This window comes from Humulus lupulus, chromosome 1, assembly GCF_963169125.1.
Source record: "Humulus lupulus chromosome 1, drHumLupu1.1, whole genome shotgun sequence".
Classification (NCBI taxonomy): Eukaryota; Viridiplantae; Streptophyta; class Magnoliopsida; order Rosales; family Cannabaceae; genus Humulus; species Humulus lupulus.
The window spans coordinates 299,456,125-299,470,579 of NC_084793.1; the positions used below are offsets into that span (position 1 = coordinate 299,456,125).

The window sequence follows — 14,455 nt, forward strand, 5'->3', positions numbered from 1 at the left end:
TCACAGGTGTATAGGCTGTTGTGTCCTATAACTGACAGAGTTTTTTGGAGCAAAGTGGTTTGGTGTAGACTTAACATTCCCAAGCATAGCTTCATGATGTGGCTAGCTGTACTAAAAAGACTCAAGACCAGGGATAGATTACTCAGTTTTCAGGTCATAGATAATGCTGATTGTTTGCTCTGTAGTAGAAACATAGAATCAGTAGACCATTTGTTTTTTGAGTGTCCATACTCAACTGACTGCCTGGAGAAAATTAAACAATGGCTGAACTGGAGCATGAGAACAACATCATTATCAAGAATAATTCGGTGGATAGGAAAGGCTAAGATTAGCAAGTTTAAGAAGAATTTGTTTTCGGCAGTCATTGCAGCTCTTGTATACCAGATTTGGCACAACAGAAATTGTAAATTGTGGCTGTCAACTTTGGAAAGTACTGATGCAGCTGTGCTCAAAACTAAGGAGGCAGTTAAACATAGAATCATATGCTTGTGGCCTAGGAATGTAACTAAAAGAGACATAGATTGGTTTAATACTTTGTAAAGAAATTTACTGTATAGTTGATCAGATCCCCCTGTTTGGAGGATGCTAATAGGTTGTAAAAGTTGTTTTGGAGTGATGATATACTTGCTGATTCATAAAAAAAAAAAATATGATGATAATTGTTGCCTTGTTTAGGTATTGAAGATGTGTTCGGCCTACACTAGATTATATGGTTTGGGTGTTATGTTTATTAAATTGCCATGTTTAATGATGTTTATGAGGTATTGGCATGTTTTGGTATTGATGAGATTATTATATCAAGCATGCTAATTCTTTTGAGTTCACTTATTGTATGATTGAGAAGCATGAGTAAACTAAGGTCTAACTTTCGTGCCATGATTTTATGTGATATGTTTTGTAAGAAAGAGAGTAGTCACATGCTAGGACTTCTTGTTATTTTTTTTAATTATTATTCTTGTGCTTTCTCTGAGATAGTTTCAGTCTGCACTATATTAAGAGGTTTTGGAATTTTATTTCAATAAGAATTTGTAATCTTTGATGTCTTGGCATGCTAAATATATTAGAAGCTTATGGTAATAGTTTAAAACTATATATGGTTTGTTTTGATAGCATGTAGATTCGGCTTATCCTATTTCTTGTGATACGTGAGTCATTTGATTATTAATTCTTGTTTTCTTTTGAAAACGGTATATGATATTCGTGCTAAAAATGTTAAGAGATGTGTTGTGTTGAATTAAAAGGAGGCTAGCCTTATTAGGGGTCTCGACTTGCCATTAGTTTAAAATGCAAAGTTGTCCAATTTTGTTAAGAGTACACGTGTGATTAGTGATTAATTTTATGGTGTACCAAGTGTTGAAAACTTGTTAATATTATATGCTTGAGTTGGGTATCTTTCCGCCTTGGGTGTTTTATATGCATGATTGTTGCATGCAAATGCATCTCTATGAGCATTTTTGTATCGTATTGAATGTAATATTAAGACAATTGTTTTTGTAAGATTGTAGTTCTTGCACTCTTTGGTATTTTTTGTGTTGGAACTTGAGGTAAGAAAGTTAACTAGATTTTTGTTTTGTTTTTTAATGTACTTTATTTATGAGATATGTATGGATTTGTTGTGTTTGTTTAACCTAGTACTGCAATATTATTAAAGATGGACGTGACTAAAGTCTGGACAATAGAGGTGTCAGGTAAAACATGGACAATAGGGGTGTTATGTATGTGACCAAAGAAAAGTCACATTTGACATGGACAATAGGGGTGTCATGATCTTATGATGTATGATTATGCTTGTGTTCATATATTCTTATGTTTATGATTATATTATGGTTATGTTTTCATATGACTTGTGTTGATAAATGATTGCTATAAGAAAAGTATGTTATGAATCTATGAGATATGTTGTTTATGCTTCTATGTTGTGTTTTTCTTCATTGTTCGTACTTTCTTACCAGGTTTTTAGCTCACACATTATTTTCCTCTTGCAGGTAAGCATTAGGTAGACTTGTTTGACACACATAATAAGCTGAGTCAGTTTCTAGAAAGTATGTGTGCATGTTGCGGGGAACCAGTGAACGATAAAATGATCTGGAACGCCATAGTACCTTAGAGTCTTTACTTATATTTATTTATCAGTAGAATGTATTTACTTTTAAGACTCCATTAAATTCTCTTTTATTTTTTAACATTGGATCCAAACTCTGCATTTGTTTTAAATAAAGACTCACTATATTTTTTTCATTTTTTCATTTTGATCATGTAATCTTCTAAGTTATTATTAAAATTAGTATTTAAATAAAAAAAAATAGGTAAATAGGAGCTTTACAAGTTCTATTGATGGAGCCTAAATATAATGTATTCTAATAAAGTTAAGATATAATTTTGCAGCATTAGTAAAATGGTGGTATATTGCTATCACTACTCTTTACTTAGAAAAATTTGTTAAACCATACTCTTACATTATATTACTTAGAAAAAGTTGTTAACTCACAATATGATTAAGATGTTTAAAATTTTGGTAACGTATATATTAGAATTTTGTAATGTAATTGATATTATTTTGGTTATATTTATTTAATATAATTTTCTATAAGTGCACCTTTTAATAAAAAGTGTTTATTATTATATTAAAAAAATATTTCCCACATGATGGTTTTTCCTTAATTAAACAGTGCAGCTCACTTGGCCACTGAGTTTTCCAGCTTCCCCTCCATATTCCTGTCAAACATTCCCGTTACTATTTAACAAAACCCTTCGTTGTCTTAGCCTCAGAATTCGACCGTTGGACTCTTAAACTTAGAGAGACCAAAAACTTGAGAATGCTTTCTCAAATGTCTCGTCTAAGCCCTCAAACCCCACTCAGTGCTGCTCGTTCTAACAATGAACAGTCTCAAACCCAGAAAAATGACACCATCTCTGACTACGAGCAGACCAGAGAAGAAAGAATCAAACAAAACCTTCAGAAGATGCAAAAGCTTGGGATATTTGACCTCTCTTACAAAGTCAACTCCAGCATTCATCAAACTCGTTCCCCTAAAACCCAAACCCGTGTCAAAAGCTCTCCTTCGACCCCCCCTCTGCAGCCTTCTGGACCCGCTAGGCGCTCTTCCAGGTAGTTTTTACATATTGGGTTTGTTTCTATGTTTTCGTTTTTTTTCGTCAACAAGTGGAAGTTGATAGATTTTTATGTTTTTTTTTTCTTATAAATCGTAGATGGGTTTTCTGTATTTTGGACCAGATGCATTGCACCAAGTTTGTGTTTTGAGTCTGGTTTAGGTTGATTTGCTTGAATGGGGATTGAGTTTCATCATAAATCTTAGATGGTTTCTTTTGTATTATTATTATTTTGGACCAGGAGCATGAATCATGATCCAAGTTTGTGTTTTTACTCTGGTTCAGGTTGATTTGCATGAATGGTGATTAAGTTTCTTTTTTATTATTATTATTTTGGACCAGGAGCATGAATCATGATCCAAGTTTGTGTTTTTAGTCTGGTTCAGGTTGATTTGCATGAATGGTGATTAAGTTTCATCATAAATCTTAGATGGTTTCTTTTTTATTATTATTATTTTGGACCAGGACCATGAATGATGATCCAAGTTTGTGTTTTTAGTCTGGTTCAGGTTGATTTCTATAAATGAGGATTGACTTTCTCAATCATTTTTTGTTCTGTAGAATGCAAGTTTTTGGTTTGTAATGTTTTGTTGATGGGTTTAGGTTGAAGGGTTCTACGCCAGTGAATTACTCGGAGGTGGACTCAGCCAAGAAGGACAAGGCATTGGGAGATGTATATATCTCGACAGAGAAGGGTTCTAGGCCAGAGATATACACGGAGGAGCATGAAAAGCTTTTGGGTCACACAGAGAAGAGCTGGACACTTTTTGTGGATGGTGTTGGGAAGGATGGAAAGAGAATCTATGATCCAGTTAATGGAAAAACTTGCCATCAATGCAGGTTAGATTGCTGTCTAGTTGAATCTGAATTCTGAATATGAGTATAAAATTGGCCTAACTCCTTTGCAGGCAAAGTTTTAGTTACCAAAACAAAGTAAAGAAGGAACCAATGCCCCTTTAAGAAATCCTTTTCATGACTATGCTCATACACTGTTGTTTAAAGGTTTTAAAAAACTATTGCAACTGTAAGGACATGCCTAATAGGATAGAGAAAAAGAAATGAATAAATAGTATCTTTGGAAAGAAGCTAGAATATCATATGGCATCGAGAACTAGGGAATAGAGAATGCTAAAAAAGCCTTACTGTTGTTTAAAGAGAACTATTCATGATTCTTTCTCATGAATATGCTCTTATAGGTATACTGTTTAAAAAAAAATTAAAAGCTATACTAAGTATTTAGGAAACTATGATGACACTTTATGTTAAAGAGATAAAGAAGCTTAGTTTTGTCTCAAGAATGCCCCCACTACTTGGTACAATGTAGTTGATCAACCACCCTTACATTTTAATAAATCCATGTCTCATGGTAATTTAGCTTACTTCGCCAATCAAGTTTGTAATTCTTGTTTTGAAAGAATGCTACATTATTCTGATTATAATGTATTCATTATTCTGGTTCTGTTTTAAATTATGTTGAGTCTGCATATTACATCGTTCAGGCAGAAAACTCTCGGTCACCGTACTCACTGCAGCGAATGCAACAAGTTGCAAGGACAGTTTTGTGGAGATTGTTTGTACATGAGGTATAACTACTAGTCATAAATAACAGTCTCATACAGCTTTAGTGGTGGTTTATATAAGGAAGTTTATGCCCCCTTCCCCCAATTTATTACTTTAGGCTAGCATTAGTAAATTGTTGCTGATATGTCTGTTTTTTAAATGAAAAAGATACGGGGAGCATGTACTTGAAGCTATAGGGAATCCAAATTGGATTTGCCCAGTTTGTCGTGGGATTTGTAACTGCAGTTTTTGCCGGCAAGCAAAGGGTTGGGCTCCAACAGGCACTCTCTACAGGAAGGTTAATGTTCAAATATGCCTTTGTTGTCTTCTTTTTTTGTTTCCCTTGTGTCTCCTGGTGTCAAATGGTACTAAGTTTATTTTGTCAACTTTCCAGATATCACAATTGGGCTACAAATCGGTTGCGCACTACCTCATTCAAACTTGTCGCTTAGAGGCAAACCTAGGAAACAATGAAGAAGCTAGAAATGAAGAACCCGTGAAAAGGTCACTACCCTTCTCAGACATGAATGCAGTCCCTAATGAAGTTAACAATGATCAACTAGAGTCATCCGAACAATTCAGTAATAAAAGTAATGAAGAGTTTTCTGTGAAACGATCATTGCCCTTCTCGAATTTGGATCTGGCCTCTGAGAATATTGGATCTCTGGAGGTTGTGGACCACATTGGATGTTCAAACCATCAATATCCAATTAAAAAAGAGGTCAACTTCAGAAGTGAAAAGGAAAAAGAATGCAGCAATAGTGACACTGCTTTGAAAAGTAGCTCAAAACTACATAAGGAGCCTGCTCTGGCTACTTTATCACGTGTTGAGAATATTGCTGGGAATTTAAGGCAAAAGTGTGAGAAAAGTGATGACCATGATGAGGACTTGCCAGAGGCAGAGGAGAAATTTATGGATGGAAAGCAGACTGTAGAAAAAATATCATTGGCAAAGGAAGTTGATCAAGAAAATGATGCTGAATTTACCTGCAGTGAACATGAAGGTGTCGAAAAAACACTGTTGGTGGGGACTCCATTGGTAAAGGAGATTTCTCCTGCCACTACAATTAACTCAGACAGTGTTGCTGGAAGATTAAAGCGGAGGCAGGAGAAAATCTGTGACCGTGATAATGAGAAGAAAGCAAATGTCATGCAGACTGTAGAATGCATTTCACTACCATCTAATATCAAACAACATGGTGATGGCAATGCTTCATTGGACACAGGTAGAAAACTTAAGCCGAAGTGTGCTCTAGCTGTTGAACCAAGCCCAGACAGTATAGCTGGAAGGCTGAGGCAGCGACGTCGGATGAATAATGGCCATGATGATGATAAGATAGGACTGGTGGAGAAAAAAATGGCTGAGGCAGCAAATCAGAATCAACTTCTTCCAAACCAATCTTAGAAAGTAGGGGGGAACGATTGAGGCCTAGGCGCGAGGCCTAGGCGCATATCAATGTGAATTTGGTGGAGCAATTTTTGGCTAGTGTGACAGATTCTCGTAATGTTTGAAAGAAACCCCATTTTGTAATTTTGAGAGTGGTTTCTAAATGCTGAATTCTGTCTCATGTCCTCTTATGCTGGGTAGACTGGTTAATGACACTGAAACTTTTATTGATATTGCCTTTATATGCTGGGTAGACTGGTTTTACTTTAACATTGATATATTTATTCATGCAAAATTGGTAGTGACATCTTAAAAAACAAGGTAACTTGGATTTGGCTTTTTTCTGTATGTCATTTTCAAATCGACCATTGCCAGTGCCATTAGATGGTGTTTATTGAACCGGAAAGCTAGCCACTGAATTATGAGTTTTTATTTTCATAAAATTATGTAAGATCATCTCCAATGGATGGATGTTGTATATTTTGTGTCAAATTTGGCTTAAAATATATGTCAATATTATATTTAGCTCACTTTTTACATTTGTACTCCAATGCACAATGTGCAAATTAGGTAAAAGAAATAAATACAGCTATTAATGTTTATTCAAAATATACTAAACAATTAATTTTTTTTGTTAAAAGATAAATTAAAAAGTTTTTTTAATTTATATATTGTATTAATGTGTGACAAATGAGTAATTAAAAAATATAATTTTATTGTGTGCCAAATTTTATTAGTTTTATATTTTGTGCCAAATTTATCGTAATTTTTAGCATGTGTCAAATTTGGCACACAATTAAAACCACCATGTTCCATTTTATGAAAATGACCTAAAAATGCTATACCACTTTTACAGCACTCCATTCCATTGGAGATGATTTTTTTAAACAATTTGATGGCATACATGAAAGCAGCTCCAAAAGATATATTTATTAATGATTCTTAGCTAAAATACGGAGTGGATTGAATTTGGAGGAACTTCAACCACTCACTAGATGTACTTCCCATCCATTTTTATTTTCCTAATCACTTTTTCAACAAGATCTCTTCTTATGTTCTTTCACAAAAATAACCTTGTTCTAACTCTTATTCAATGATAATATTTACAGCTTTTTTTTCACTCATTTTATATTTAAAATTTTTAATAATTATTAAATTAGAGCATCTTCAACTACACTAGTCAATTAATTACTAAAATTTAGCCAAAATAGCTAAAAAATTACCATAGCTAGTCATTCTTTTGAACTTCTTCCAACCATGCTCTTTATTATAGAGAGAATTTATTATTTTAATAATTTATATAATCAATTAAGTTCCATGATTGCATCGCAAGAGCATCAAAAGTGCATCGATTTTGCATCGAAAAAGCATCGTTTTGGCAAAAAATAATAAGTTTTCATGATTGCATCGTAAGAGCATCAAAACACCATCGATTTTGCATCAAAACACCATCGATTTTGCATCGAAAAAGCATCGTTTTGGCCAAAAAAAAGTTTTCATGATTTCATCGAAACACCATCAATTTTGCATCAAAAAAACATCGCTTTGACCAAATATCAAGTTTTATGATTGCATCGCTAGAGCATCGAAACACCATCGATTTTGCATCGAAAAAGCATCGATTTAGCCACACAAAAAAACTAAGTTTTCATGATTGCATCACAAGAGCTTCGAAACACCATCGATGCAAAATCGATGGTGTTTCGATGCTCTTGCGGTACAATCATGAAAACTTAATCTTTGGGCAAAACGATGCATTTTCGATTCAATTTCGGTGCTCTTGCGATGCAATCATGAAACTTGATTTTTGGCAAAAACGATGCTATTTTGATGCAAAATTGATGGTGTTTCGATGCCCTTGTGATGCAATCATGAAAACTTTTTTTGGGCAAAACGATGCTTTTCCGATGCAATTTTGATGCAAAATCGATGGTGGCCCAAGGCTACAGTGACTGACAGTTGGCGCTCTCTCCAGGCCCGAGGACAAAACTCCTAGACCTGGAGGACTATCTGGTCAAGAAGACAGGAAGACCACTAGTGTGGTCCTTGGGACGTGACCTCACTTGGAGACATCCACACCAAAAAGGGGATCATGGCTTGCTGGGAGGAGATTACACTCCGAGAAGCTCTGGACAAGATCTACAGAGCTTTATTATCTCCCGAGGAGCCTAATTACTTCTCTAATTATTGTCACGTGTCCAATGATGAAATCATGGAGAACATACCTCTTCATACTATACTTCATCACTATCTATGTGGGGTAAATCCTACACCCTTCAAGAACAACAAACAAGAAAGGATAATGCAGTAACTAGGATTCAAAATTCTGATATAAGCTTTAAACAAAATGACACAAAAATCATTACTTGGGTCAGTTCAACTAAGAGCCTACATCCAAGGTAGAACAACCCCAATCAATGGTTGAGTAGTCTTTATTTCTCTTGTGTATCAAGTACAAAGTTGTGTTACACAAAGGGAGACTTGCTCCACATACAAAAACTCTCAAAACAAAGCTCACAAATGCAAAACAAAACTCTGAAATCTTCTCTGCCTTTCTCATTCCACCCGAGTGAGAGTAATGTAGTTTATATATAGGCTTCTTCAATTGAATGCCTTTTACCAACTGTATTATCTGAATTTTGAAACTCTTAGTGTAATTGGATTACCACATAAGCTGTCACTTAAGTGGCTTGAACTAATCGCCACAAATCCACCTTGGTTCGGTCACTTAAGTGTGTAAGAGGTGAGGATTGTTCTGACATGAGCCATTAAGGCTCTTCGGTATTATCAACATTCAGCAAGTTTAGGCAATGCCTAAACTTTTGCAAAGTGACACTCTTTGTCAACATATCAACATAATTATTTTCTGTGTTGATTTTTTTGGCTTAAACCTCCTTTTGAGTCACAATATCTCTAATGAAGTAATATTTAATATCTATATGCTTAGATCTTTCATGTAGCATATTATTCTTAATCAAATGTAGAGCACTTTGATTATCACAGTAGACAGTAATATTACTTGAGTCAAACATTTTAGCCAAATTGCCTATTTAAATGCTTCTGTTGCTGCCATATATACAACTTCTTATTGGAAAAACAATCAGAGTGCGCAAGGGAATTGGCGTGGTGAGCCAATTGTGTACAACAATAAAAAAAAATTCATCACTCATATAAACAATTTATATGATCAAGAAAACACCCAGATAGAAACATTAACATACAATATTATTAATCATGCAACATATATATAAATATACAATATATTTATATATATCATATAAACATATACATAAATATTCAAGAACATAAGTATTTACCTCTTGAAGCCTATCAAGTGTCCTTGAGTCTTTTCGTATATATTTCAGTCTTCTTATCCAACGCTTTGAGTACTCAAATCACGATCTTCCGGAGTGTTTCCAACACCTCAAGATGTGTGTGGACGCATAGAGAACATGAGTTTGTAATTTAGGAATCACAAGTATTTCTCAACACATGAGAACTTGGATTATGGTTTGAGAAATGTTAGAATAAAGAAGAAGAAGACAATCTTTTGTCTGACAAAAATTCTGAAACCTATTCTGAATTGTATTGTGTTGTCTTGTATTTTCTATTGTCATTCTTCTTCTTATTATTCTATATCATATATAGAGATTATTCTATTACCTTATTATTTCTAATAATAATTGTTGACGTGGTTCTTCGGCAACAGATAATTATATGAATAAAGAGATGAATTAGTGATAAATGATGAACCGTAATATATGAATAATCTTAAAGGGAGGTTATAACTCGTTTAATTTTTTAGGTGGTTCGAAGGTTAAAATCCCTCTAGTCCACCAGTCAATATTATTGATGTATCTCTGATATTCCTTACAGGGTGTTTCTTTACAAATTAGAAGTCAACCCTTTGCAACACCCAAGGTCTCCATATTTATAGGGAGAGGACACCTGGGTGTTAACAAAGGAGGTCATCCCGTGACCTTCTTACCCATCATGTCACTTATGTGACATTCGTGATTAATTCATAAAACTTGACAATGAAGTGTGGTCTAATCAATAGGTAAGGGGGATAATGGGCCGCATGGCCCAAACCAGTCGTAGGGTGCCTGAATACGCACGTTTATGCTGCGTGTCCGAGAATTCAGGAATGGAGTAGACACGTGATGTCTAATATGCGCACGTTTACATTGCGTGGTTGACTTTATAAAAGGGTCAGAGGTGTCAGCTCCAGGTCGTACCTCGAGCTTGATGTAGTCTCAGCTCGTGGTGTCCACACTGCTGACTCGATGCCTTTGAGTATTCTTACTAAACCTTTGGCTACCTCGAGCTAAAGAGATAGAGACTCGTAACCGCAGTTCCGGGTAGATGGCTTCCACGTGGCTGATAGGATTATGCCCTTTTCCAGCTCGCTAATAACCCGTGGATATTTAGGGCGTACAATAATAATATCATAATGATGATAGGAATTGATTTAGGTAAATATCTAACTTACCAAATTTGAACATATTTATTTTCAAATTATTAATTAATTAAATAAATAAAATAAAAATAGCACTGATACAATATCAGTGTAGTGATACACGCATGGCACAATCCTTGGATTGTGTCATGCGTGAACTGCTAATTCCATTTTCAGGGATATTGCATTTTTCTTTTATTTATTTATTTAACTAAAATCAATATTCCACAAAATAATGTATTTATCTTTTTAAGGAAAAGATGACAACCATATTTCAAATTTTAAATTCAAAATTCAAAATTTAAATTGATGATCATCATTATCATCATCTTTTAAAATTCAATAAATCAAAAACTATTTTTGACTTACCAATTTTATTTTCTCTCACTCAAATAAAATAATTAATTTAAAAAATTAATTAATTTTTTTATATATATGAATTTAGAAAATTATATATTTAAATTAATAAACATATTTTTCAAAAATTTAATAATTAATTTCAAATTAATTATTTAACCTCAATTATCGCATAATTGTATACTTGACCCAAAGAACAAAATTCTTCCCAAATTTCTAAATTACAGTTTTACCCTTGTATCAACTTTTACCTTGATATGGTGTTGATAGAGCCACCATTGGGACCTATAATATCAAGCTCCAATAAATATTAGATTTTTAAGCAAAGCTCTTTGATTAAATATTAATCTCATGATTACTCCACTATAAATATGAGATTGAACTCTTGGTAATTATAGACATATATTTACAGAGTACTTTATTAAAGAATAAAGTGTCCATTGATATAATCATTACATACAACGTTAATCCTCTATTAATGGTTCACAATTAAAAGGAAAAAAAATTATCGTTTTACCCTTTTAGCTATATCTTGTTCCTACAGTACCATTGACTTTACTAGTGAAGGTTGTGTCACAACAAGTTTGCGATGTGAGCGCTCATAACCTTTTCAGTTCCAAAAGTCAACCCAATAGGGAACCATTATTCAATCTATAGTAATGTATAAATTCCATATCTGTTAAACTATGTCCCCAACCATATATATATCATTGAGTCCCCAAAACAATTGTTCTTAGCCTGATCATTCTGACAAACCTTAACGCGTGAATCAATGAATCAGATGACATATATAGGAGTTCATAGCTGTAAGGCTATTTTAGCCTACTTTCTAAGTGTCTTGATTCATGTTTTATTGTTGTGTTTGCGTGTTTTTGGGAGCAGATTTACACTTGTTTTTCTTGATTTCAGGTTTAAGCACAAGAATGGTTCAAATGGAATGGAATGTGGAGAACAAGTGCTAAACTGGGCTTAAAAGTGTTCAATGCAGGATATCTAATTAGGGTCTCAGTGCTAGAATTTACACAATGGCACTGGTGTCCATCTAGAACCTTCCAGGAGCTGTTAGGATTATGTTTTACTCAGTCAAAGTTGTTTTAACAAACTTCAAGTATGCTGAAAATGTGCAAAAACTTGTTTAAAATATCATCGTATGTCGATATATCGCAGCTATAAGGGTCGATATGTCGCCTACGGATGATACGAAAAACACGTTGAGTTCGCACGAACGAAACCACGGAAGCTCGAGGCATAGGTAGGGGCGATATATCGCCTAGGGTAGGCAATATATCGGCTCTTGGAGCCATTTTTGAAACTTTGTGGATTTAAATTAGAAACAGCCCTCAACCACTTTGACTTGCTCTTGAACGTTTTTGACCGAGTTTTGGGCATCTGTTGAACCAAAAATTCAAATTTATTTAATTTATATTCATTTTAAAAAGGGTTAGTGTTGACGCCGTTTTTCGTCAACTTAAAATGTAGAGCACGTAAACAGTAAAAAATATGGCAAGAATAACACAATAAAACAATGAGAGTTTTTTACGTGGTTCAGCAGTTAACTCTGCCTAGTCCACGTGTAACGACCCAAATTCGCTAATAAGGCTTAAGGGCCTTGATTAGTGTGCCTGGAGGGCATAATAGGAATTATGTGTGATTTTAATGAGTAAGATGCATGATTATGATTTAAAGCATGTTATATGACTATTTGAATATTTGTGATGCATGACTATGTGTATTAGTATGCATGTAGGCCCCGATTATGTTAGAAGGGCATAATTGTAATTCTGGCCATTATGGGCATAACTGCTTTGATATATGTGATAATTGTCGAGACCACATTATTATGTGGATATATCTGTGATCTGTAACTCGAAACGATCCTAGTGAGCAAAGTAGCGAAAAAGTCATGGCGGGGATTTATACCCGGCTCGGGGTGAGCCTGGGGGTATAAATGGGAATTTAGTGAGTATATTGGGGTTTGTTTTGACATCGAGGTATATTGTTGGTGATTAGTCAGGTATCGGGAATTAAGCGGGAAATATTAGAGACACTCGAGGAATTAGTGGAAATTGGGTAAAATGACTAAAACGCCCTTAAGTTGATTAAAGGATTTAGACTTAATAGGGAGGGCATTAAGGTCATTTAGCTTGCAAGGGATAGATATGTTGAGGCTTAATGTTAGTGGGGATTGTAGAAAGTAGTAGAAGTCTGGAAAGAAAAGAAGGAAAAGAAAGAAAAAAGAAAGGGAGAAAACAGAGAGTTCCTAAGGTCGGTTTATGCATTTTCCTTCAGTTTCCTGAGGATTCTTGGAACAAAGTTCAGAGGAAAGCTGGGTTAGGTTGAGCATCAAGGATCCTAAGCTAGGTTTGAGGAATTGGCAGAGGTTTAGTAAGAACTCACCAACACTTGAGGTAAAATTCTGTAAGTTCTTTCAGTTCTAGTTTTGGTATTTAGCAAAGATATCTAAGCTGTGTTGATGGGGAATTCTAGGGAAGTTGGAGCCAAGGGTTGAGGAAAATCAAGCCAAGGAGGTCTAGAGACAACTTGGGATCAAAGTTCCATCAAAGGTATAAATTATAAGCCTTTAACTCTGATGTTTTGACTGGTTTTGCTGAGTTTCTGAGCTTAGGGACAGCTATGGTGAATTTTGGGATTAGAGATGCATGTGATTGGGTTTTGAGTATTTGGGGTGCTTGGGATGAGTGGAATATGTTCATAAGGTTATTTTTGAGTTTGGTAAAGGTTTGGAGAAGTTTTGGTTGAGGTTGGTTCGAGGAAATCGCAGGAAGGGAAAACTGGTGTTGGTCTGTCTGTGACTAGCGCTAGCCTTTGGGCGTTGTAGCGCTAGGCCATGCATGCTAAGGGGATCCTGCTTCTGTTTGTAGCGCTGTAGCGCCCTCCTAAGAGCGTTGTAGTGCTGCCCTGTTCTCAGAAGGGGATTTTAGGGTTGTTTGCAAGGGTTTTTAACCAAGGGTTTGGGGTTTGATTCCACCACCTTGTTTGGTGGAACTAGGACTTCCCGGGGGCTCGGGATTGGCCCCAACGCTAGGTTTTGGACTTGAGATTTGATAATGACTTTGGCCTATGGTTGTGTATAGGTGAGCGCTAGGGCTCGAGAGGGATCGTGCTCAAGGAGTCAAGTGATCAAAGCTAGCAAATCGAAAGGTAAGAAAACTGCACCCAGTTATATGATTGTGGTGGGACTAAGTGCTCTCGATGTTTGTATCGTGTCAATGATGGTATTATGCCATGGGACATGTAAAGTGGCCTAAGGGTGCCGTACACTACATTTGCGCACAGGGCGCGGCTCGGCCACTGGTAGCCGAGGACAGCTTAATATTCACTGAGCTCGGTTTAAGCGGGCCGGAGTAAGTGGGATAACGAAGGGAGCGGCCTGAGGGCGCTAGCCCTAGTTATCACTTGTGAACTGATATATTATATGAGATGACATGTTAATGTGCTGAATACTTGATTATACTGAATGATTATATGGTTGAGAACTTGTGATGCGATATGAGATATTGATTTGACTGTTGATTGCTTGTGCTCTGTTGTTGTGTTTTCTTACTAGGCCTTGGTTCACG

At 35.4% G+C, this 14,455-nt stretch overlaps 1 protein-coding gene across 1 annotated transcript; it reads left to right on the top strand.

Annotated features, from left to right (window-relative positions):
- Nucleotides 1-2,690: 2,690 nt before the first annotated feature.
- On the top strand, nt 2,691-6,328 carry LOC133811716 (uncharacterized). The gene is made up of 5 exons (XM_062246213.1): nt 2,691-3,109; nt 3,715-3,951; nt 4,611-4,694; nt 4,840-4,969; nt 5,066-6,328. Exons 1-5 carry the CDS (start codon nt 2,817-2,819, stop codon nt 6,074-6,076), a joined length of 1,755 nt encoding a protein of 584 aa, XP_062102197.1. The 5' UTR covers nt 2,691-2,816; the 3' UTR covers nt 6,077-6,328.
- The last annotated feature ends 8,127 nt before the right edge of the window (nt 6,329-14,455 follow it).

Coding starts and splice junctions, on each gene's coding strand:
- LOC133811716 (XM_062246213.1), top strand. CDS start 2,817: ATGCTTTCTCAAATGTCTCGTCTAAGCCCTCAAACCCCACTCAGTGCT. Junction 3,952..4,610: donor AAAACTTGCCATCAATGCAG/GTTAGATTGCTG, acceptor TACATCGTTCAG/GCAGAAAACTCTCGGTCACC. Junction 4,970..5,065: donor CAGGCACTCTCTACAGGAAG/GTTAATGTTCAA, acceptor TCAACTTTCCAG/ATATCACAATTGGGCTACAA.